Genomic DNA, 26945 nt, shown 5'->3' with positions numbered 1-26945 from the left:
TAAAGTGTGAAAATTTCAACATAGAGTAACCTGAGAAGAGCTATTTTCTGCAGGTTTAGTTCCAGGAAGTTTCAGCTGTGAGCTCTTTTCATCATTTGCAGACCACATTGTTTTGAAAAATAGAATAAAAACTGCCATACTGTCATGGTGACTTTTCCTGTTTTATCCACAAGTTTTTTCACTATTCCTTTCTCTTCCCACGCCATGCAAAGAAACAACCACGAAACAACAAGATGGTGCAACCAAACCTGATAAGTTGATACTGTTACGTGATTGGCTGTTAGCGTATCAAACCTCCATTAATCAGTGATCACTTCCTGCGTTGCTCGGTTACCAGAGAGTGAGTGCTTTTGTTCATGCAACCAACCTAGCTTCGCAACTTCCAGTTTCTTCGGACGAAGAAGGGAAAAAAATTGCAGTTTTATTGAACACTTTTTATTAATAACAATTGCGTGTTTATTACGATATATATTTATATAGATTTATTGCCCAGCCTTACTCAAAGGTACAGTATAATTCGTACTAGGGCTGGGCGATATATCGCGGGTTTTTCTCTGTGCGATATAGAAAATGACTATATCGTAATATTTGAGCATACGTTCTCACTCAGTTGTTTTTAGCTGCGCGCATGACATTACAGGCTCTTCCCACTCCTTGTGTCTCCTCACAGAGTGTTAGCACAGGTTCTTACTTACGTCATATACTGTCATGACATACGTATACGCCCTCGTCCAGTAGAGAGGTAGCAGTGTGGCTAACGGTAGCTGTGATGCTAGCGGAGTGTTGCGAAGGTGCGAATCTGGTAACAAATGAAGGAAGAATTAATTCCCAAGAAAAACAGCACGGGGTCAATTGTCTGGCGGTGGTTCGGCTTCAAGTGGGAATATGTCGAATATCCATCTATCTTCTTCCGCTTATCCGAGGTCGGGTTGCGGGGGCAGCAGCCTAAGCAGGGAGGCCCAGACTTCCCTCTCCCCAGCCACTTCGTCCAGCTCTTCCCGGGGGATCCGGAGGCGTTTCCAGGCCAGCCGGGAGACATAGTCTTCCCAACGTGTCCTGGGTCTTCCACGTGGTCTCCTACCAGTTGGACGTGCCCTAAACACCTCCCTAGGGAGGCGTTTGGGTGGCATCCTGACCAGATGCCCGAACCACCTCACCTGGCTCCTCTCGATGTGGAGGAGCAGCTGCTTTACTTTGAGCTCCTCCCGGATGACAGAGCTTCTCACCCTATCTCTAAGGGTGAGCCCCGACCCCCGGCGGAGGAAACTCATTTCGGCCGCTTGTACCCGTGATCTTATCCTTTCGGTCATGACCCAAAGCTCATGGCCATAGGTGAGGATGGGAACGTAGATCGACCGGTAAATTAAGAGCTTTGCCTTCCGGCTCAGCTCCTTTTTCACCACAACGGAACGATACAACGTCCGCATTACTGAAGACGTTGCACCGATCTGCCTGTCGATCTCACGATCCACTCTTCCCCCACTTGTGAACAAGACTCCTAAGTACTTGAACTCCTCCACTTGGGGCAGGGTCTCCTCCCCAACCCGGAGATGGCACTCCACCTTTTTCGGGGCGAGAACCATGGACTCGGACTTGGAGGTGCTGATTCTCATTCCGGTCGCTTCACACTCGGCTGCGAACCGATCCAGTGAGAGCTGAAGATCCCGGCCAGATGAAGCCATCAAGACCACATCATCTGCAAAAAGCAGAGACCTAATCCCGCGGCCACCAAACCGGAACCCCTCAACGCCTTGACTGCGCCTAGAATTTCTGTCCATAATAGTTAAGAACAGAATCGGTGACAAAGGACAGCCTTGGCGGAGTCCAACCCTCACTGGAAACGTGTCCGACTTACTGCCGGCAATGCGGACCAAGCTCTGACACTGATCATACAGGGAGCGGACCGCCACAATAAGACAGTCTAATACTCTGAGCACTCCCCACAGGACTTCCCGAGGGACACGGTCGAATGCCTTCTCCAAGTCAAGGAATATGTCGAATAGACAACTTTAATTTGTCAAGTGTGGGGCACAAGCGTTGCTCCCAAAAATAGCATTACTGCTAATATGTAGCATCATTTGAAAAGTCACCTGCTAATAACTTTAATAAATACAGTTTTGGTAAATTGACTTAGTTGTGAGTTCCTTCTCTGCATGAAAGTTTCAAATGATCATATATAAATGCAGTATGAACAAAGGAGTCTTGTTCACGCGTGAGGGAAGAGTGGATCGTGAGATCGACAGGCGGATCGGTGCGGCGTCTTCAGTAATGCGGACGCTGTATCGATCCGTTGTGGTGAAGGAGCTGAGCCGGAAGGCAAAGCTCTCAATTTACCGGTCGATCTACATTCCCATCCTCACCTATGGTCATGAGCTTTGGGTCATGACCGAAAGGATAAGATCACGGGTACAAGCGGCCGAAATGAGTTTCCTCCGCCGTGTGGCGGGGATCTCCCTTAGAGATAGGGTGAGAAGCTCTGTCATCCGGGAGGAACTCAAAGTAAAGCCGCTGCTCCTTCACATCGAGAGGAGCCAGATGAGGTGGTTCGGGCATCTGGTCAGGATGCCACCCGAACGCCTCCCTAGGGAGGTGTTTAGGGCACGTCCAACCGGTAGGAGGCCACGGGGAAGACCCAGGACACGTTGGGAAGACTATGTCTCCCGGCTGGCCTGGGAACGCCTCGGGATCCCCCGGGAAGAGCTAGATGAAGTGGCTGGGGAGAGGGAAGTCTGGGTTTCCCTGCTTAGGCTGTTCCCCCCGCGACCCAACCTCGGATAAGCGGAAGAAGATGGATGGATGAACAAAAATGTTTTAATGTAGACACATCATCCTGCTGTGATTATATGTATCAAGTGTTCATTCAAGGCTAAGGCAAAATATCGAGATATATATCGTATATCGCGATACGGCCTAAAAATATTAAGATATTAAAAAAAAGGCCATATCGCCCGGCCCTAATTTGTACCCTTTTTATTACTGTCAACAAAGACAAACACATTTTCACTCACTGTGTAAACATACGCTTATTTAATAACCACAGGCAAGCTTGGTTACAGCAGTAAAAAAAATACACACTCGCGTACGTTTTTTCTACCTGATCGGCATCAAACCTGCACCTTTCAAGGGGGCAATTCTGGCTGGGATTCCTTGAGGCAAATGTTAACTTCCTGAAAATGTCACTGGAAAAGTTCCTGCGGGCAGAAAGGGCCACTTGACAGCCATTTGGTTCCTGTTCCAGTGAGAAAAGCCCCCAGCACTGAGCTTAAGTGGATATAGCTTCCTGTTTGATGTGCTTGGGGGGAGTGTTAGCCAATCATTTACTCAGGGCACCTTTTCTCCTCACGCTTTGTCACACCTCCTCCCTCTTGCTTGACTTTTCAACGTGGATGTGTCACGCTGTGCTCCTGGTTATTGATCTTCATGTAAATCCTAACTAAAATGTCGGTTTTGGCCTTTGGCTAGCCCTGCCTTGTGAATAGGATGTGTTTCATTCACTGCAGAAATATTACAGTAGTTGCTTTATGAGCCAGACAGTGACATGATTGTTTTTGTAACCGGGGGAATTTGACGCTTCCCTCTCATCTTGCTTTAGCAGACCACACGTCCGGCATCAACTCTGCAGTTAATTGACAACAGCTACAGAGTTTAAATGTGGCACGCATTTTTATTACTGCCACACCTTGAAAATAAGTGTTGTTTTTTTTCTACTTGTACAAACCCCGTTTCCATATGAGTTGGGAAATTGTGTTAGATGTAAATAAAAACGGAATACAAAGATTTGCAAATCATTTTCAACCCATATTCAATTGAATGCACTACAAAGACAACATATTTGATGTTCAAACTCACAAAGTTTATTTATTTTTTTTGTTGTAAATAATAATTAACTTCGAATTACATGGCTGCAACACGTGCCAAAGTAGTTGGGAAAGGGCATGTTCACCACTGTGTTACATCACCTTTTCTTTTAACAACACTCAATAAACGTTTGGGAACTGAGGCAACTAATTGTTGAAGCTTTGAAAGTGGAATTCTTTCCCATTCTTGTTTTATGTAGAGCTTCAGTCGTTCAACAGTCCGGGGTCTCCGCTGTCGTATTTTACGCTTCATAATGCGCCAAAATTTTTTCGATGGGAGACAGGTCTGAACAGCAGGCGGGCCAGGAAAGTACCCGCACTCTTTTACTATGAAGCCACGCTGTTGTAATACGTGGCTTGGCTTTGTCTTGCTGAAATAAGCAGGGGCGTCCATGATAACGTTGCTTGGATGACAACATATGTTGCTCCAAAACCTGTATGGACCATTCAGCATTAATGGTGCCTTCACAGATGTGTAAGTTACCCATACCTTGGGCACTAATGCACCCCCATACCATCATAGATGCTGGCTTTTAAACTTTGGGTCGATAAAAGTCTGGATGGTTCGCTTCGCCTTTGGTCCGGATGACACAATGTCGAATTTTTCCAAAAACAGTTTGAAATGTGGACTCGTCAGATCACAGAACACTTTTCCACTTTGCATCAGTCCATCTTAGATGATCTCGGCCCAGAGAAGCCGACTGCGTTTCTGGATGTTGTTGATAAATGGCTTTAACTTTGCATAGTAGAGCTTTAACTTGCACTTACAGATGTAGCGACAAACTGTATTCAGTGACAATGGTTTTCTGAACTGTTCCTGAGCCCATGTGGTGATAAAAGTACCCCCTAATCAGAGCAAAGCATTTTTGGTTAAAAAAAACAAGTAAAATACAGCACTATGTCATCAGTTTCTGATTTATTAAATTGTTTAAAAGTGCAAAATATTTCTCATTTGTAGTGATCTTTTTTTGCACTATTTGGGAAAAAAAGACATAAAAATAACTAAAAAACTTGTTGAAAAATAAACAAGTGATTCAATTATAAATAAAGATTTCTACACATAGAAGTAATCATCAACTTAAAGTGCCCTCTTTGGGGATTGTAATAGAGATCCATCTGGATTCATCAACTTCATTCTAAACATTTTTTCACAAAAAAAGAAATCTTTAATAATATTTATGGAACATGTCCACAAAAAGTCTAGCTGTCAACACTGGATGTTGGATTGTTGTATTATTTTTCCACAGTTTATGAACTTACATTCATACTTCATTGAAGTATTATTCAATAAAAATAAGTATAAAGGATTTATGAATTGCTGCTGTTTTTTAGAATGTTTTTAATAAATCTCACTTGTCCCTTGGCATACCTTCAAGTACCACCAGGGGTCTGCGCACCCCCAAAAGAGGACTACTGCTCCACTACACGCTTTTACATCACACAACCAATGTGCCGGCTCTGTAATCATGTTGTGCGAGACTTGTGCAGAACAACGTCAGCGGCTGCAAGACGTGCTTGTGCTACAGCCATACAGGTCACACTGAGGGTGGACGTATAAACAACTTTTAAACACTGTTACAAATATGCGCCACACTGTGAACCCACACCAAACTAGAATGACAAACCCTTTTTGGGAGAATTTCCGCACCCTAACACAACTTATACACAAGAGAACACATTACCCAGAAACACCTTGCAGGGCTACAATATACACAACCTCAACCAACGCAAGTAGGGGGGCTGGAGGCGTGGGGGGTTGGTGGTTAGCAGGGGTGTGTATATTGTAGCCTGAAAGAGTTATGTCTGCATGGATTCTGGGTAATTGTTCTGGTGTGTTTATGTTGTATTACGGTGCGGATGTTCTCCCGAAATGTGTTTGTCATTCTTGTTTGGTATGGGTTCACAGTCTGCCACATATTTGTAACAGTCTTAAAAGGTTTTTTTTACGGCCACCCTCAGTGTGACGTGTGTTGCTGTATCTTGCAATTACACACGTGCGTCTCATATGGCCAGATGCAGCATATGACTGGGCTTGCACGCTGTCAGTTCAGGATGTAGGGGGCGCTAAAGGCAGTGCCATTATGGCACTCCCTGTATATTGTTGATCTGGTAAAATTGATAGGGGCTTCGAGAGGATTGGTGCCCTGAAATTCAGGGTTCTCCCGGGAAAATTGGGAACGTTGGCAAGTATGACCTATCAAGCGCCGTTCATATTAAACTTGCGGGCCGCATCAACGTTAAATTGTCATATCTAAGCGTGGGCCGCATGTTTAAGACCCCTGATCTACAGCAACAACACACAGCAGGTGTGACGTCATACTGGCTTCAGCCAGGGGACATAGAGAGAAGTAGAGTCCCTAAACACCAGTTCAATTTATAAAAAATACCAGAAAAAGATGCTAGATTTGTTGCTAGTTTTTATTTTTTTAAAAGTCATTACAAATCTCAACAAAGTACATTGTACAAAAAGCAGCAACAATTGAACATTTGGCAAAACGATAACAAAAATATGTTGATACTAATTATTACAAACAGATTTGTTTTGAATGTTTGTGTACATTTTTAGAGCCTTTTTAAAGAAATTATATCATAACTAATAACTAATTGGTTATGATATAAAGCCCAAAAAAAGTCTGCGGGCTATAGAGCTTTTTCATTTCGGGCTCCAGTACTCTGGAATGCCCTCCCGGTAACAGTTCGAGATCCCACCACAATAGAAGCATTTAAGTCTCACCTTAAAACTCATTTGTATACTCTAGCCTTTAAATAGACTCCCTTTTTAGACCAGTTGATCTGCCGTTTCTTTTCTTTTTCTCCTATGTCCCACTCTCCCTTGTGGAGGGGGTCCGGTCCGATCCGGCTGGGGGACATCTCTGCGCTGCTGATCCGCCTCCGCTTGGGATGGTTTCCTGCTGGCTCTGCTGTGAACGGGACTCTCGCTGCTGTGTTGGATCCGCTTTGGACTGGACTCTCGCGGACTGTGTTGGATCCATTATGGATTGAACTTTCACAGTATCATGTTAGACCGCTCGACATCCATTGCTTTCCTCCTCTCCAAGGTTCTCATAGTCATCATTGTCACCGACGTCCCACTGGGTGTGAGTTTTCCTTGCCCTTATGTGGGGCCTACCGAGGATGTCGTAGTGGTTTGTGCAGCCCTTTGAGACACTAGTGATTTCAGGGGCTATATAAGTAAACATTGATTGATTGATTGATAATTACTTGATTATGTCATTGTGACCACGCCCCCACTGCCCACAGGTATCTTGGCAGTTTGGCGTAAACCCTGAGCTACTTATTGGAGCTTTTACTATAAATCTTGTTCACAAGTGAGGAAAGAATGGATGATGAGATCGGCAGGCAGGTCGGTCTGGTATCTGCACTGATGCATCGTTCCATCATTGTGAAGAGGGATCTGAGCCGGATTGCAAAGTTCTCAATTTACCGGTCGATCGACATTCCTGTCCTCACCTATGGCCACGAGCGAGTGACCGGAATGACACAAACGCTCAAACTGACTTTCTTCTGTAGGTTCTTGGGGCTCTCCCTTAGAGAGAGATGCTCTGTAGTTGGGGAGGAACTGGGAGAAAAGCTCCACATGGAGAGGAGCCGGATGAAGATGCCTCCCTGGTGAGGTGTTCAGGGCATGTCCAACTGGTAGGAGGCCTCGGGCATAACTTTGTTGCCCTAGGGCTGGGTATCATGTCCCAGTTTCCCAAATCAATTTGGTTTCGATTGATGGGGTTCTGAATCAATCAATTAATCACGATACACTTAAATATTGAAAATGTGTCATATCTGATACACCAATTTATGTATCTTTGTTTTATGTTCATCATAAAAAAACAGCTTAAACTTCTTCCAAAGAAGAAATTTAAGCGAAAATGTAATTGCAACTAAGGATTTTACGATCAGGAATTTTATGATGCTGATTCCAATACAAATCATCCTTGAGTAAGATTGGCTGATAACGATACTGAAACTGTCTTATTTTCTATTGATTCATGTTGAACACTGTTGACCGTTTAGAAATATCAGCACAATATTGAAAATTGTTTATTATTCTCTTGTATTAATGTAAATTCCGGACTATAAGCTGCTGTTTTTTCCTACACTTTGAATCCTGCTGCTTATAAGACGGAGCAGCTAATTTATGGATTTTTCTTTGGTTACGGCCATAACAAAAATACACCGAGAAGGTGTTTTATTGTTTGTGCTAGTGCCATCTTTAGGACAAGTTTGCTCACTGCAGATGCTGCAGTGTCCTTCAACTTTGTGCTTTTAAACCAAAAGTAGAGTGCCGTTCGTCTTCTAGCTATCCATAGCGTTTGTACTGGTGTAGATTTTTCATTCATAATTCCAAGCAAAATTGGTAAGTTTTACAATATAACTAAAACTGTTTTAACTTACTAAACTGTCCCATGTGTGATGTTTTTTGGAGTGTTTTCATGCATATTTGTGCGAGCTATCGTAATGTAATGACTCGGGAGCTAATTAGCAAATATCGTAGCACGTTTACAATTGTCTGTTAGTATTAGTATAAACTTGGAATAGCATTCTTTTTGTATTGTTTCAGTTTCACAAATTCCTCAGTATATTGACTAACACATCACCAAGGAGTCTGTATAGCTGAGAGCTAGCTTCCGCAGCTAGTGGGTCCATGACGATTCTGTTTTCTTGGATCAGTTGTTACAGACACTGTTTGGAATCACTACATACAGTGGGGCAAAAAAGTATTTAGTCATCCACCGATTGTGCAAGTTCTCCCACTTAAAATGATGACAGAGGTCTGTAATTTTCATCATAGGTACACTTCAACTGTGAGAGACAGAATGTGAAAAAAAAATCAAAGAATTCACATTTGAGGAATTTTAAAGAATTTTGTAAATTATGGTGGAAAATAAGTATTTGGTCAACCATTCAAAGCTCTCACTGATGGAACGAGGTTTTGGCTCAAAATCTCACAATACATGGCCCCATTCATTCTTTCCTTAACACGGATCAATCATCCTGTACCCTTAGCAGAAAAACAGCCCCAAAGCATGAGGTTTCCACCCCCATGCTTCACAGTAGGTTTGGTGTTCTTGGGATGCAACTCAGTATTCTTTTTCCTCCAAACCCGACGAGTTGAGTTTATACCAAAAAGTTTTGGTTTCATCTGACTACATGACATGCTCCCAATCCTCTGCTGTATCATCCATGTATCCATTTTGGTGTAAACTCAACTCGTCGTGTTTGGAGGAAGAAGAATACTGAGTTGCATCCCAAGAACACCATACCTACTGTGAAGCATGGGGGTGGAAACATCATGCTTTGGGGCTGTTTTTCTGCTAAGGGGACAGGACGATTGATCCGTGTTAAGGAAAGAATGAATGGGGCCATGTATCGTGAGATTTTGAGCCAAAACGTCCTTCCATCAGTGAGAGCTTTGAATGGTTGACCAAATACTTATTTTTCACAATAATTTACAAATAAATTATTTAAAAAAAAATGTTTCATTCTGTCTCACAGTGTAAGTGTACCTATGATGAAAATTACAGACCTCTGTCATCATTTTAAGTGGAAGAAACAGCGCAACTGGTCGCTGAATAAATACTTTTTCGCCCTACTCTGTGTGTGTGTGTGTGTGTGTGTGTGTGTGTGTGTGTGTGTGTGTATATATATGTATGTATATATATATGTATGTATATATATATATATATATATATTATTTAAAATCAAAGGTGATGATTTGTTATGGCAAAATAAAAAACATAAATGCAAACATGGTGAAATTTGCGGGTGGATACTTCAACATCTTGTTTAGTCCGTTCCTGAAATGTGCCTTAAAAAAACATTACTCAATGAAACATGACGATATATCAACCACCAATGACTACACTGTGAGTGGGAGGACTTGCACAATCGGTGGCTGACTAAATACTTTTTGCCCCACTGTGTGTATGTATGTATATATATATATATATATATATATATATATATATATATATATATTTATTAGGGGTTGAACCGTTTCGGTACGGGGGTTTCGGTTCGGTGCGGAGGAGTACCGAACAAGTTTGTAACCTAAAGTCTTAACAAGCTGCTCTGCTTTCTGCCTCTGTCTCCGCACCCAGTATTGTCCCACCCACACAACCATCTGATTTGTTGCGTATTCAGAGCGATGTAATAGCCAATCAGCAGTGCGTATTCAGAGCGCATGTAGTCAATGCTCCAGCGTCGAGCAGATATGTGTTTAGCAGGTGAGCAGCGGACAGCGTACTCTCCCCAAATTATAAAAAACATCTCCCAGTCACAACTACTACTAACATCCCTATGAACCCCGTTGACCTTCTAGAAACTTAAACTGCAGCTCAGCTCACTCGCAGTTCTGGCTTGAGGTAAAGGCTAATTAGATTTTAGTGTAACGTTAGGTCATTTTGCAGTGTGTGCGTGTGTGTGTTAGGGGCAGCAAAGCCCTGTCTGTCTGTTAATTCGCTTGAACTCCATGGTGTTTTAAGGGATGAATAGTCTCTCCTACTGCTATTGTACTATTTTTTCAGCAATAGTTACATGAATCATTAGTAATGTAGCAGCGTGGTTTTGAATGGCAGGGTCCCTGCTATCACATGTTGACAAAAATATAACATTTACATAACAGAAGTCAACTACAGGCTTCCCAAATGCTATAATAAATTAAGCATGATGAGTTGACTTGAAACTGTTTAATGTTGCACTTTTTAAATGTAGAAGAAAGGTTTTGTCATTTTATTTAATCAAAGCAACAACTTGAGGCAGTTTGATGTGGATTAACGTGGGCAGAATTATTATAGTGTTCCCAATGTTAAAAGGATGAAGCCATTGTTTACAAATTTGGTAAATAAATAACCCCAAAATTTAGATTTTGTTGTTTTCTTACTGTACCGAAAATTTACCGAACTGTGACCTCTAAACCGAGGTACGTACCGAACCGAAATTTTGTGTACCGTTACACCCCAAATATATATATATATATATATATATATGTATATATGTATGTGTGTATATATGTATGTGTGTATATATATATATATATATATATATATATATATATATATATATATGTATATATATATATAGATGTGTATATATATATATATATATATATATATATATATATATATTAGGGGTGTTTCCGTTACACCCCTAATACATATATATATGTGTATATATATATATATTTGGGGTGTAAGGGTACACAAAAAATTATATAAAAACTTCACTGAAACCTTAAACTTGACTTACTGTAAGTCAAGTTTAAGGTTTCAGGGAAGTTTTTTTAGTGCTGAAGTTCAGTTCTAAAGGGAAGTTTTTTCAGTTGTTTTCCAAGTTTGAGTGACTGTTTAGGGCTTAATTGATGTTTTGGGGGCTTAAGTAACGTTTTTTTAGGGCTTTAGTGAAGTTTTATAGGGCTTAAGTGAAGTGCTTAAGTCAAGTATAAGGTTTCAGTTAAGTTTTTATTTATATATATATATATATATATGTGTGCGTCTTATAGCCCTGTGTGGCTAATATATTGCCAAGTATTTTTTTCTTCTAAAATATAGTGTGCGGCTTATATACCAGAAATTACTACATACCATTGCTTGAGCCAAACAAAGTATTATCAATAAATCCAAAATACAAAATAACTACTACAAAATAAAATCCCTACCATATAATACTCATAAAAATATTTAGATTTATGCCCTAAAATTCCTCCTGTGTTCAAATAATTATTCCTTGGATTTGTAAACATTAACAAAAACAACAAAAATTGGTTTATCAAAATAAAAAACTTCCCTTTAAAGGGACATTTTTTCAGTTCTTTTCCAAGTTTAAGTGACATTTTTTAGGGCTTAAGTGATGTTTTTAGGGCTTATGTATCGTTTTTTTAGGGCTTTAGTGAAGTTTTACAGGGCTTAAGTGAAGTGTTTAAGACAAGTATAAGGTTTCAGTGAAGTTTTTAAGTCCAGCTTAAAGTTTCAGTGAAGTTTTTTAGGGCTGAAGTTGAGTTTTTAGGTGAAATTTTTCATGAAAATGGGCCGATCACTGCAATAGCATACAGGTATTGTTTCTTCAAGTGCAACATGTAAGCTGTTTTTCTGGGAGTCTTATTTTGTTAGCGCTGTCAGACAGGATGTAACGCGCCACAATTTTATTGTGTAGGCCGGAAGCGGCCACTCGTTTTTTATGGCGCACTTGACACCGCTTCGTGTGGGGTAGATGAAAATGACCTGCTGTCTTTTCTTGAGCGGCGCTTTAACAAGATTCTTAGTTATAAAATATACATAATCTATAATAAAAGTTTCAGGCGAATGCAGCCGTAAATCTTTGCCAACTACTGTACTCGTACTGTTGGTATCTTTCCGGTGTACGGAAAATTGGGTAATTAGATCATGTTAGTAAGGCCTTCACTGTCTTTTCTTCCTGCACCAGTGGAGGGGAATGGTTGATATTCTGCCTTGTGCATCAATATTGCTAAAAAATGAGGAGATTATGTGGGTTCTTCCGAGGATGTCGTAGTGGTTTGTACAGTCATTTGAGAAATTTGTGATGTATCCATACATCCATTTTCTACCGCTTATTCCCTTTTTGGGGTCACGGGGGGCGCTGGCGCCTATCTCAGCTACAATCGGGCGGAAGGCGGGGTACACCCTGGACAAGTCGCCACCTCATCACAGGGCCAACACGGATAGACAGACAACATTCACACTCACATTCACACACTAGGGCCAATTTAGTGTTGCCAATCAACCTATCCCCGGGTGCATGTCTTTGGAAGTGGGAGGAAGCCGGAGTACCCGGAGGGAACCCACGCATTCACGGGGACAACATGCAAACTCCACACAGAAAGATCCCGTGCCTGGAATTGAACCCAAGACTGCAGGACCTTCGTATTGTGAGGCAGACGTACTATCAATCATCAATCAATCAATGTTTATTTATATAGCCCTAAATCACAAATGTCTCAAAGGACTGCACAAACCATTACGACTACGAAATCCTCAGAAGAACCCACAAAAGGGCAAGGAAAACTCACACCCAGTGGGCAGGGAGAATTCACATCCAGTGGGACGCCAGTGACAATGCTGACTATGAGAAACCTTGGAGAGGACCTCAGATGTGGGGAAACCCCCTCCCCTCTAGGGGACCGAAAGCAATGGATGTCGAGCGGGTCTAACATGATACTGTGAAAGTTCAATCCATAGTGGCTCCAACACAGCCGCGAGAGTTCAGTTCAAAGCGGATCCAAGACAGCAGCGAGAGTCCCGTCCACAGGAAACCATCCCAAGCGTAGGCAGATCAGCAGCGTAGAGATGTCCCCAACCGATACACAGGCGAGCGGTCCATCCTGGGTCTCGACTCTGGACAGCCAGTACTTCATCCATGGTCATCGGACCGGACCCCCTCCACAAGGGAGGGGGGGGACATAGGAGAAAAATGAAAAGAAGCGGCAGATCAACTGGTCTAAAAAGGAGGTCTATTTAAAGGCTAGAGTATACAGATGAGTTTTTAGGTGAGACTTAAATGCTTCTACTGAGGTAGCATCTCGAACTGTTACCGGGAGGGCAAACGGAAAACGCTCTATAGCCCGCAGACATTTTTTGGGCTTTAAATTAGATAGTACTTTACTCATTCCTTCAGGAAAATTAAAATTTTCAGCACAATCCCATTCAAGATCAGACAAACATTACAGGGAGACAGAACAGGATCGCTGACGGGTCTGCCGGCTTCCAGCGCCCCTTACAAAAAAGATGAGATACAGGTAAACGGGGGAGATAGAAGATTAAAATTAAATTAAAAAAATCGGTCTAAGCTTAGGCCCTGGAAAGGGGGTCCAAACTGAGGTCAAGGGGAAAAAAAACAACAACTCATCGCCATAGTACACATCCCTCTCACATGTGTGTAAGAGGGAGACATGAAACATCAAAGAACACAAAGGACATTAAAGACATTAAAGTAGCGGAGCTACTTTAGGAATCACTAATAAGTCGGAGTCTTTTGAACGCAGATTTCTTGCCGGGACATATGGTACAATACAATCGGCAAGATAGGATGGAGCTAGACCGTGTAGTATTTTATACGGAAGTAGTAAAACCTTAAAGTCACATCTTAAGTGCACAGGAAGCCAGTACAGGCGTAATGTCAATCAATCAATCAATCAATGTTTACTTATATAGCCCTAAATCACTAGTGTCTCAAAGGGCTGCACAAACCACCACGACATCCTCGGTAGGCCCACATAAGGGCAAGGAAAACTCACACCCAGTGGGACGTCGGTGACAATAATGACTATGAGAACCTTAGAGAGGAGGAAAGCAATGGATGTCGGGCGGATCTAACATGATACTGTGAAAGTTCAATCCACAATGAATCCAACACAGTCGCGAGAGTCCAGTCCAAAGCGGATCCAACACAGCAGCGAGAGTCCCGTTCACAGCGGAGCCAGCAGGAAACCATCCCAAGCGGAGGCGGATCAGATGTCCCCAGCCGATACACAGGCAAGCAGTACATGGCCACCGGATCGGACCGGACCCCCTCCACAAGGGAGAGTGGGACATAGAAGAAAAAGAAAAGCAACGGCAGATCAACTGGTCCAAAAAGGGAGTCTATTTAAATGTGATCAAACTTTGTTGTTCTTGTCAAAAGTCTAGCAGCTAGCAGTCTAACCCCTCTGCCACCGTGAAGTGATTTAGGGTTATATAAATAAACATTGATTGATTGAGATATCGATCCATAATCAATCAAATCCACGATTTTCTCCAGCCCTATTTCTCTCCAATGCGTGCCTTGTGGGGTTGCATTTATATAACATTTCATTTATTGTACAGGATATGATTCCACATCCCCAGGGGGCGGTGCGTCTTTTTGTAAAAGAGAACTCTTGGAGTGCACTTTAGTTTGCTGTGTCCTGTAAAAATAAAACCTCTAGGAAACAATATAGCACATTCTCTGTTCGTATGTACGGTAAACTTGTGGACCTCTGTGACCACAGTGAAAAGTACGCGCACTTACAGGAGAAAAGAACATTCTCACTAGCGTTGCATGTTTGCCTTGGCCCCATGGAGACATGACGAAATCTATCCTCCAGTGTTTTTTTGTTTTGTTTTTTTGGCCATGTATTTATGAGTCTGGTGCTGGCGTTGCCATGGGAACTAGCATGAACCCTGAAGAGTAGCTCCAGTGAATGTACAGTAGCTTGACCGTGAGAAATGCTTCTGCCGGGTGTTCCACGCAGACACAGGAACAATGAGATCTGTTGAATGAAGCTCGGCATGCCTGCAAGAGAATCTTGCTTTTATGTGTGTCGAAGAAAAAAAAGTCACAAACACGGCGCGCAATGAGACTGGTGTCTCAGTTCCCATATCCAGGAGGTACAATGGAACCTCTGAACGAGCAGCTCTTTTCCAAAGCATTACAGCATGTTCTTGTCAATTTGCTCTCCTTGGCACAACAGTAGAAATGAGGGGTGTCCAGACACAACTTTTCACTTCCTTGAGTATCGACCGATACCGATGATCTTCTAATACGATATCAGCAGGAGTGATATGTACTGATGTGAATGTTGGAAATTCGGAATGTACTTAGGCTGTCTTTAATGATGAAGTGGCGTGCTAGTTCTTTTTTTGACGACACCTATTGGCCATCATAATTCATTACGTTAAGTTCATGACGCAGTACATTGAATTACCGTATTTCCTTCAATTGCCGCCGGGGCGCTAATTAATTTAAAACCTCTTCTCACTCCTGCACTTACCAAAGGCATGCAGTAAAAATTTGAGTGTGGTGTAAGCTTGGACCTTAAATCCCACTGAATAGTAGGGCTGGGTATCATCAGGTACCTCGCGGTACGATAATATCACGATATTTTGCCCACGATAATTATAAGATCACGATACTACAATTATGCGATAATCGATGTATTGAAAGAAATTTCATCCACGATACATCATGATTTCAGTGTCACTGAGGAAATTCAAAATTTATTGACTGCACTGAATCCACTTCACCAAAATATTTTCTGTCTGTGCAAATTAAAATGATTAAAAAAACTAAATGAATAAATTTCAGTGCTACTGAACTTCTATGTAATCATGGACACATCAGTGCTTAACAATTAAAATCAAATTCCATCCATCCATCCATCGTCCTCCGCTTATCCGAGGTCGGGTCGCGGGGGCAACAGCCTAAGCAGGGAAACCCAGACTTCCCTCTCCCCAGCCACTTCGTCTAGCTCTTCCCGGGGGATCCCGAGGCGTTCCCAGGCCAGCCGGGAGACATAGTCTTCCCAACGTGTCCTGGGTCTTCCCCGTGGCCTCCTACCGGTTGGACGTGCCCTAAATACATCCCTAGGGAGGCGTTCGGGTGGCATCCTGACCAGATGCCCGAACCACCTCATCTGGCTCCTCTCCATGTGGAGGAGCAGCGGCTTTACTTTGAGTTCCTCCTGGATGGCAGAGCTTCTCACCCTATCTCTAAGGGAGAGCCCCGCCACACGGCGGAGGAAACTCATTTCGGCCGCTTGTACCCGTGATCTTATCCTTTCGGTCATGACCCAAAGCTCATGACCATAGGTGAGGATGGGAACGTAGATCGACCGGTAAATTGAGAGCTTTGCCTTCCGGCTCAGCTCCTTCTTCACCACAACGGATCGGTACAACGTCCGCATTACTGAAGACGCCGCACCGATCCGCCTGTCGATCTCACGATCCACTCTTCCCCCACTCGTGAACAAGACTCCTAGGTACTTGAACTCCTCCACTTGGGGCAGGGTCTCCTCCCCAACCCGGAGATGGCATTCCACCCTTTTTCCGGGCGAGAACCATGGACTCGGACTTGGAGGTGCTGATTCTCATTCCGGTCGCTTCACACTCGGCTGCGAACCGATCCAGCGAGAGCTGAAGATCCCGGTCGCTGAGGTAGTTAAAATCAAATTGTTTTATGAAAACTGGCACTTCACTGTTTCAGTCAGTGCATTACATTATCAACAACTGGGTGGTCTTATGAAAACCCGAGAACACATTTTAAGATACTGTATGGTCTAAGATCTTTACAAATAAAGCAAGCAATGGACTTTGTAATGCTCGCAGCCCTGGGGGATGCAGAAGGGAGCTTTGCCTTAATTACGGTGTTGATTGTAGGCTGGCTAACAGAAACGTTAGCATTAGCGTCGCTACTCGCCCTTTCCTCCGTGGCAAGCTCAGGATGATGGCGGACAAGATGGCTGTGCATGTTCGTTGTGTTGCCCGTGTACTTGGCCTTCGCCAGACAGTTCTTGCAGATTGCGAACTCTTTATCAAGTGGTGTTCCATTGTCTGTATAGTAAAAGCCGAAGTGGGCCCAGACTTAAATTTAAAATTCGCCGGTGCATCTTTCACGTGTTTTTCTCTGCTATTCGCTGCTCCGCTTTGCGCCATTCCCTCCATCTGCTGCTTCTTCTTCTTCTTCTTCTTCTTTCCTTTCAAAGAGTACTGCGCTAGAGCGCCATAATGTGGAGGCTCGAAGTAGTGACTCCATAAATCAAACAGGTTTTAGTGGGCGAATCTGTTTAAAACGACTGTATGTTTATGTTTTTAAATATCGATATTTGACGCCCGTGTATCGATAACGTGCCGCAAGAGGAAATATCGCGATATATCGTAGTATCGATATTTTGGCACACCCCTACTGAATAGCTCTTAATCTTCTTCCATTTATGCGATTTCAAATGACCGGTATTGAAATCAGCCTCCTCCATTTTGAAAATGACGACAGGGGAAGTGTCACTTGTGACGTCACGAGTTTGACCAGGCGGTAATACTTAGCATGCGCTAATTATTTTGGGAAGCGGGTTTGACCCAGCAGTAATTCAAGCCAGGCGCATACTATATGTCAGGGGTCGGGAACCTTTTTGGCTGAGAGAGCCCATCCATCCATCCATTTTCTACCGCTTATTCCCTTTTGAGGTCGCGGGGGGCGCTGGCGCCTATCTCAGCTACAATCGGGCGGAAGGCGGGGTACACCCTGGACAAGTCGCCACCTCATCGCAGGGCCAACACAGATAGACAGACAACATTCACACTCACATTCACACACTAGGGCCAATTTAGTGTTGCCAATCAACCTATCCCCAGGTGCATGTCTTTGGAAGTGGGAGGAAGCCGGAGTACCCGGAGGGAACCCACGCATTCACGGGGAGAACATGCAAACTCCACACAGAAAGATCCCGAGCCTGGATTTGAACCCAGGACTGCAGGACTTTCGTATTGTGAGGCAGACGCACTAACCCCTCTGCCACCGTGAAGCCGCTGAGAGAGCCATAAAAGCCAAATATTTTAAAATGTATTTCCGTGAGAGCCAGATAATATTTTTTAACACGGAATACAACTAAATGTGTGCATTTTTAAGTAAGAGCAACATTTTTAGAGTATAGTAAGTCTCATATTCTTTTTTTAATAACATTGTTATCCTGAAGCTAACCAATAATAAATAAAATACTTCTTACAATTATTGCAACCTCTTTTTAAGGTTATTTTTAATGCTGTTATTACCAGGGGAAGTATTATTATCATCGTGTTTAGCAATGGCAACTAAGACTTATCGGAGAGCCAAATGCAGGCATCAAGAGCCACATCTGGCTCGAGAGCCATAGGTTCCCTACCTCTGCTATATGCAAGTAAATACGGTATGCGGACCCGTTTGTTACTAATACACTTCTACCATGGATACTTCATTTATGCAACTGTGAATATTTATCCTTCGTGGGCTCTGCTCACCCCTCCTTTCAGTCTAAATCCTGTAGTTGGATGCAGAGGGGCTGACCGCCGAGAAGACAAACTATTTTGTCCTTCAGGGTTTTATTTACTAAAATACTTCATCGTAAGGCACAGACATATGGTTTCTTTCAGAAATATTACTGGGACAATATACTGTAAGATACTAATATTTTTTTGTTAGTTAAAAAATGTAGCTTAGGTTTTATTGCTTCGGTTTCAGATGCTGGAGTAAGTTGGTTGTGCTGCTGCCTTTTTTAATCTTTTCAGCGTGCAGTCATTTGATCCACGCCTGTTGCCGCAAAACCAAGCCACTGACATACACCTTTCTCTTCTTTGGAACAAACATCTATCTCTCGTTAGCAATGTTTTGCTATGTGTGTGAAAATCCCTAAGTTAGGGGGAGGGTGGAAGCTACGGAAGCTGCTGTGGACACAAAGTATGCTGGAGCAAAAGGAGAATAAACATGAAATAAACATTTTTTTTTAATTGTCTGCAACAAAAAACCTAATTATCGTCCAGGCCTATGTTTACCTTTTGTGAATGTCCTCACTATAATACAACAAAACAACCTTGTTTACTTAATGGAAGACATGTTGTTAACTGGCTGTCCAACTTTGCGCAGGTAAACGCGTTACAGGACTACTTGTATCAGAGAGCTTATATCAGAGGTTCTAGATCAGAGGTGTCAAACTCAAATACAGAGTGGGCCAAAATTTGAAACTGAACAAAGCCGCGGGCCAAGGTTGAACCAATTAACCTTTTAATAGGGACCCAAACATGTTTGGCATTCAATATTGAACAAGCAAGGTTTATATAACTTTATAGTGACATGCAAAATCCAGTTCCAAATAATAATCATAATGATGATTTAAAAAATATCAATGACATATCAAATAACATTTAAATACAAATTGAATGCCTCTTTTCTATTTGCAGCCTTCTGAGGTAAATATCAAAATAAACTTTCCAAGGGGTAATAATACATTCAAAAATAAATAACAATAATGAAAGAATCAAACATTCAAGCCATGAAGTAGCAAGAGAAAGTGCATGAATAAAGCGTTAATTTTTGCTCAGTTTGCCACACTGGTTTGCTATAACACGGGGGATGTATATTGTAGCATCCTGTAAGTGTTAGTGCTGCAAGGGGTTTGGTGTATTTGTTTTGTTGTGTTACGGTGTGGATGTTCTCCCGAAATGTGTTTGTCATTCTTGTTTGGTGGGTTCACAGTGTGGCGCATATTTGTAACAGTGTTTATACGGCCACCCTCAGTGTGACCTGTATGGCTGTTGATCAAGTATGCCTTGAATTAACTTGTGTGTGTGTGTAAAATCTGCTTATATTGTGTGACTAGGCTGGCACAATGTTTGTATGTAGGAAAAGCGGACGTGACGCAAGGTTAAAGAGAATGCTTAAAGAAGTGCCATTAAAACACGCCCCCAATATTGTTGTCTGGGTGGAAATCGGGACAAATTCGGAAGAATGGTTGCCTCGGGAGATTTTCGGGAGAGGCACTGAACTTCGGGAAAATCGGGAGGGTTGGCAAGTATGAGTATTAGCAGTGAATGCTGTGTTAGAGGGGCATCGCCGCTGTATGATACCGGTGGAGCCAGCTCTAATGTTAATTTGATATTGCCTCAAGGGCCAAATGAAATTACATGGCGGGCCAAATATGGCCCGCGGGCCAGAGTTTGACACCCATGTTCTAGATGCAAGTTGATGTTGTTGAAGTTTTTACAGATGTCAGACAGACAGCCACTCTCTGACATATCATCACTTGTTTCACTAGTCTAGTGAAGAATGGTTTGTTTGTGTGGTAGTGGGCTAAACCTTGTCTTTTTTTCTCCAGGAACCGGCGAGAGTGGCAAGAGTACTTTTATCAAACAGATGCGAATAATTCACGGCTCGGGCTACACCGATGAAGACAAGAAGGGCTTCACCAAGCTGGTCTACCAGAACATCTTCACGTCCATGCAGTCCATGATCCGCGCAACCGAGACCCTAAAGATACCCTACAAGTTCGAACAGAACAAAGTATGTAACATTTTGGAATTATGTTCATATTCGCTGGTGTGCATTGCATTACATTAAAGGGGAACATTATCACCAAACCTATGCAAGCGTCAATATATACCTTGATGTTGCAGAAAAAAGACCATGTATTTTTTTTAACCGATTTCCGAACTCTAAACGAGTGAATTTTGGCAAATTAAACGCCTTTCTGTTTATCTGTCTTTTGGCGATGACGTCATAACGTGACGTCACCGAGGTAACACACCCGTCATATTCATTTTCACATTACAAACGCCGGGTCTCAGCTCTGTTATTTTCCGTTTTTTCGACTATTTTTTGGAACCTTGGAGACATCATGCCTAGTCAGTGTGTTGTCGGAGGGTGTAACAACACTAACAGGGAGGGATTCAAGTTGCACCACTGGCAAGAAATTTGACGCCAGACCCCCATTGAACGTACCAAAGTGTCTTCACATATTACCGGCGATGCTAAGACAGACATGGCACAGAGATGTATGGATAACCTGCAGATGCATTTGCAACAATTAAGTCAACGAAATCACAAAGGTGAGTTTTGTTGATGTTGTTGACTTATGTGCTAATCAGACATATTTGGTCACGGCATGACTGCCAGCTAATCGATGCTAACATGCTACGCTAATCGATGCTAACATGCTATTTACGCTAGCTGTATATACATTTGAAACTAGACACCCACATTTAATGCGAAACAAACACTTACCAATCGACGGATTTACGTTGCTCCAGTGTCACAAGATGCGAAAGTCCTGATCGTTTGGTCCGCACATTTTACCGGCGATGCTAATAAGGCAGCCATGCTATGGGCCACTTCATTAGGTACACCCACACTATGGCCGAATAGCGTCAATAGCTATTCGCTCAATAGCTTCAATTTCTTCTTCAATTTCGTTTTCGCTATCTGCTTCCATACTCCGACCATCTGTTTCAATACATGCGTAATCTGTTGAATCGCTTAAGGCGCTGAAATCCGAGTCTGAATCCGAGCTAATGTCGCTACATCTTGCTGTGGTAACCGCCATGTTGTTTGTATTGGCAGCACTGTATGACGTCACAGGGAAATGGATAGTGGTTTCGAAGATAGCAAAAATAAGGCACTTTAAAGCTTTATTTAGGGATATTCCGGTACCGGTAAAATTTTGAAAAAAGCTTCAAAAAATACAACAAGCCACTGGGAACTGATTTTTTATTGTTTTTAACCCTTTTGAAATTGTGATAATGTTCCCCTTTTAAAGGCCTACTGAAATGAGATTTTCTTATTTAAACGGGGATAGCAGGTCCATTCTATGTGTCATACTTGATCATTTCGCGATATTGCCATATTTTTGCTAAAAGGATTTAGTAGAGAACATCGACGATAAAGTTCGCAACTTTTGGTCGCTAATAAAAAAGCCTTGCCTGTACCGGAAGTAGCAGACGATGTGCGCGTGACGTCACGGGTTGTAGGGCTCCTCACATTGTTTATAATGTGAGCCACCAGCAGTAAGAGCAATTCGGACTGAGAAAGCGACAATTTCCCCATTAATTTGAGCGAGGATGAAAGATTCGTGGATGAGGATATTGACTAGAAAAAATAAAATAAAATAAAAAGCGACGGCTCCTTGGGCGGCAGTGTGAGCGTTTCAGATGTAATTAGACACATTTACTAGGATAATTATGGAAGATCCCTTATCTGCTTATTGTTTTAATAGTGTTTTAGTGAGATTGTAAAGACATACTCAATCATCAATCAATCAATGTTTACTTATATAGCCCTAAATCACTAGTGTCTCAAAGGGCTGCACAAACCACTACGACATCCTCGGTAGGCCTACATAAGGGCAAGGAAAACTCACACCCAGTGGGACATCGGTGACAATGATGACTATGAGAACCTTGGAGAGGAGGAAAGCAATGGATGTCGAGCGGGTCTAACATGATACTGTGAAAGTTCAATCCATAATGGATCCAACACAGTCGCGAGAGTCCAGTCCAAAGCGGATCCAACACAGCAGCGAGAGTACCGTTCACAGCGGAGCCAGCAGGAAACCATCCCAAGCGGAGGCGGATCAGCAGCGCAGAGATGTCCCCAGCCGATACACAGGCAAGCAGTACATGGCCACCGGATCGGACCGGACCCCTCCACAAGGGAGAGTGGGACATAGAAGAAAAAGAAAAGAAACGGCAGATCAACTGGTCTAAAAAGGGATTCTATTTAAAGGCTACAGTATACAAATGAGTTTTAAGGTGAGACTTGAATGCTTCTACTCAAAGGCTGCGGTGAACACGCCAGTGTCTTAGAGAGAAGCCGAGGAGCCAAGCTCACAGCTGCCTTTTTTGACAACTACTGCAGGAGGACGCATAATCCACTGATGTCTCCGGTAAGACATACATCACAATTTTCCCATCCAAAAACATGCTGGTTGACGTAAAGAAACATGTTTACTTGACCGCTCTGTGTTAAAGATTCACAACAAACAAAGAAACACCGGCTGTGTTTCGGTGCTAAAGGCAGCTGCAATCCACCGCTTTCCACCAACATCATTATTCTTTATAGTCTCCATTATTAATTGAACAAATTGCAAAAGATTCAGCAACATACCCGTCCAAAATACTGTGTAATTATGCGATGAAAAGAGACGACTTTTAGCCGTAAGTGGTGCTGAGCTAATATGTCCCCTCCAACCAATAACGTCACAAACACACGTCATCATTCCGCGACGTTTTCAACAAGAAACGCCGCGGGAAATTTAAAATTGTAATTTAGTAAACTATACCGGCCGTATTGGCATGTGTTGCAATGTTAATATTTCATCATTGATATATAAACTATCAGACTGTGTGGTCGGTAGTAGTGGGTTTCAGTAGGCCTTTAATGATAATTATAGCTTTAGTTACCAGGACACTTGTTTGGGATCATCTTAGGATTGAGGCTACTCATTGAAATCTGACTTGTGAATGTTTCTGCCTGAAGTCGTCTTCTATAAGCTAACCCTCGGCTGTCTTTCCCAGAATAATGCACAGCTGGTGCGCGAGGTGGACGTGGAGATGGTGACGTCGTTTGATCAGCCCTACATCGGAGCCATCAAGATGCTGTGGGCCGACCCTGGCATCCAGGAGGCCTACGACCGCAGGAGAGAGTACCAGCTCTCTGACTCAACCAAATAGTATGTGTCTTTTTTTAATATAGCAGTGGCTAAGATACCTATGTGCTATTATAGGTTAAAAACATTCAAACTGTTTTATATATTAGGGATGCAACGGTACATCTTTCGGTTCACCCTGCGCAGGACAATCAGCCCACAATGCGGACTGACAGGTAAAACTATGTGACTGAACTAGGGTTGTACGGTATACCGGTACTAGTATAGTATTGCGATACGAATGAATCATATTCGGTACTATACCGCCTCTAAAAAGTACTGGTTTCCACCCCACCCTTTTTTTTTTAACGGGCAAGTTGTGACATTGCTGGTTTTACGAGGAGAGGAGCATGTTCGGCAACGCACAATCACGGAGTACTTACAAGCAGACACAGTGTGTAGACACAAAAGAGAGAATGGACGCATTTTGGCTTAAAAAGTAATGATAAAAGTTAAGTTACAACACTGAAACACCCTCAGGATGAGCTGCTTTAAGACATGGCTAGTTAGTTAGCGGCTAACGTCAGCAGTGTTTAGGCTACTTCTGATCCTCGCCTCCGTGGCGACAAATAAAGTAAGTTTCTTACAAGTAGCATTATCACTGGAGGAGGAGGAATAGCTAAACATGCTTCACTAAGCACTGTAGATCACCGGCGTCACAATGTAAACAAACACCAGGGGTGATCTACACCTGACATCCATTGTAATGATACCAAGTACAAGAGCGTATTTAGTTGATACTACTATGATTACATCAATGTTTTTTATCATCACAAAATCTTTTTTTTGTTTTTTAAAAAAATTCATATGATGTTTATAAACTTGGGAAATATGTCCCTAGACACATGAGGACTTTGAATATGACCAATGTATGATCCTGTAATTACTTGGTATCGGATTGATACCCACATTGTGGTATCATTCAAAACCAATGGAAAGGACCCAAACAACAGAAGAATAAGTGATAATTATATTTTAACAGAAGTATAGATAGAATATGTCAGGGGTAGGGAACCTATGGCTCGCGAGCCGGATGTGGCTCTTTTGATGACTGCATCTGGCTCTCGGATAAATCTGAGCTGACGTTGCTTAACACAATAAGTAATGAATTATTCCACTTGTAATCACAGTGTTAAAAATAACGTTCAAAATATAAAGATCCATCCATCCTTTTTTCTACCACACTTGTTAAAGAAGTTGCATTAAGGGTAAGAAGTATTATATTTATTGTTGGTTATTGTACGGCTTGCCCTCCTGGGGGTTCTTCAGACCACAAAGCCCCGACATGAGAGCCTGTTTCAGGGTTACAATATTGTTTTATTTTTCAATTGTCTTTTTCTCTTACGTTCTTGCTCGCACTTTGGCTCCAGCCCCAACCCCCGTCTCTCCTGGCTGCTGCTTATAAACAGAGCGACAGGAGATTAGATAACAAGGCCCAGGTGGGCCATCTACGCACCTGTCGCTGGTTTCGAGGCCGGTCCTGGCAACACCCCGCTTCGCTGCAGACCCGCAGGCCACGCCCCCTCCTAAATTAGCTTCAGAATAACAATGTTATTACAAAGAATAAGAGACCTATTATACTCTAGAAATGTTGGTCTTACTTACAAATGCACGCTTTTAGTTGTGTTCAGTGTTAAAAAAATATTATATGGCTCTTACGTAAATACATTTTAAAATATTTGGCTTCTTGGCTCTCTCAGCCAAAAAGGTTCCCGACCCCTGGAATATGTTAAAACAGAAAGTAAGCAGATACTAACAGTAAATGATTAAGTAGATTAATAATCAATTTTTACAGCTTGTCCTTAAGAATGTGTACAAAATAATAGGTGTATAAATGACACAATATGTTACTGCGTTCGTCAGCAGACTAATTAGGAGTCTTTGTTTGCTTACTTACTACTAAAAGATAAGTTGTCTTGAATGTTCACTATTTTATTTAAGGATAAACTTGCAAGAAGAAAGATATTTTTAATGTACCCTAAGATTGTTTGTTAAATTGGAGACAAAAATGCCCTTTTTGTGGTCCCCTTTAATTTAGAAAAGCATCAATTTATCGAAATACATTTTGGTACCGGTATCAAAATATTGATGTCAAGACAACCCTAGACTGAACTATTGGATTAGACTGGGAGATTACATTTACCTGTTCAGTTATTTAAAATATTTTTATATATGATCAAATATTAGTTATCAATCAATCAATCAATGATTACTTATATAGCCCTAAATCACTAGTGTCTCAAAGGGCTGCACAAACCACTACGACATCCTCGGTAGGCCCACATAAGGGCAAGGAAAACCCACACCCAGTGGGACGTCGGTGACAATGATGATTATGAGAACCTTGGAGAGGAGGAAAGCAATGGATGTCGAGCGGGTCCAACATGATACTGTGAAAGTTCAATCCATAATGGATCCAACACAGTCGCGAGAGTCCAGTCCAAAGCGGATCCAACACAGCAGCGAGAGTCCCGTTCACAGCGGAGCCAGCAGGAAACCATCCCAAGCGGAGGCGAATCAGCAGCGCAGAGATGTCCCCAGCCGATACACAGGCAAGCAGTACATGGCCACCGGATCGGACCGGACCCCCTCCACAAGGGAGAGTGGGACATAGAAGAAAAAGAAAAGAAACGGCGGATCAACTGGTCTAAAAAGGGAGTCTATTTAAAGGCTAGAGTATACAAATTAGTTTTAAGGTGAGACTTAAATGCTTCTACTGAGGTGGCATCTCGAACTGTTACCGGGAGGGTATTCCAGAGTACTGGAGCCCGAAACGCTCTATAGCCCGCAGACTTTTTTTGGGCTTTGGGAATCACTAATAAGCCGGAGTCCTTTGAACGCAGATTTCTTGCCGGGACATATGGTACAATACAATCGGCAAGATAGGATGGAGCTAGACCGTGTAGTATTTTATACGTAAGTAGTAAAACCTTAAAGTCACATCTTAAGTGCACAGGAAGCCAGTGCAGGTGAGCCAGTACAGGCGTAATGTGATCAAACTTTCTTGTTCTTGTCAAAAGTCTAGCAGCCGCATTTTGTACCAACTGTAATCTTTTAATGCTAGACATGGGGAGACCCGAAAATAATACGTTACAGTAGTCGAGGCGAGACGTAACAAACGCATGGATAATGATCTCAGCGTCTTTAGTGGACAGAAT

The 26945-nt window shown here is 42.5% G+C and overlaps 1 protein-coding gene across 2 annotated transcripts in view; it reads left to right on the top strand.

Moving 5' to 3' along the window:
- Positions 1-26945, top strand: part of LOC133540532 (guanine nucleotide-binding protein G(q) subunit alpha) — an 84920-nt gene that overhangs the window by 20473 nt on the left and 37502 nt on the right. For both annotated transcript variants that reach the window (XM_061883207.1, XM_061883205.1), the window contains exons 2-3: positions 20464-20648; positions 23657-23811. In XM_061883207.1, coding sequence (XP_061739191.1) covers positions 20464-20648; positions 23657-23811 — 340 coding nt within the window. The remainder of the gene's footprint in view (positions 1-20463; positions 20649-23656; positions 23812-26945) is intronic.

The sequence above is a fragment of the Nerophis ophidion genome, linkage group LG22, assembly GCF_033978795.1.
Source record: "Nerophis ophidion isolate RoL-2023_Sa linkage group LG22, RoL_Noph_v1.0, whole genome shotgun sequence".
In the NCBI taxonomy this organism is placed as follows: Eukaryota; Metazoa; Chordata; class Actinopteri; order Syngnathiformes; family Syngnathidae; genus Nerophis; species Nerophis ophidion.
This window is presented reverse-complemented; position numbering and strand designations above follow the sequence as displayed.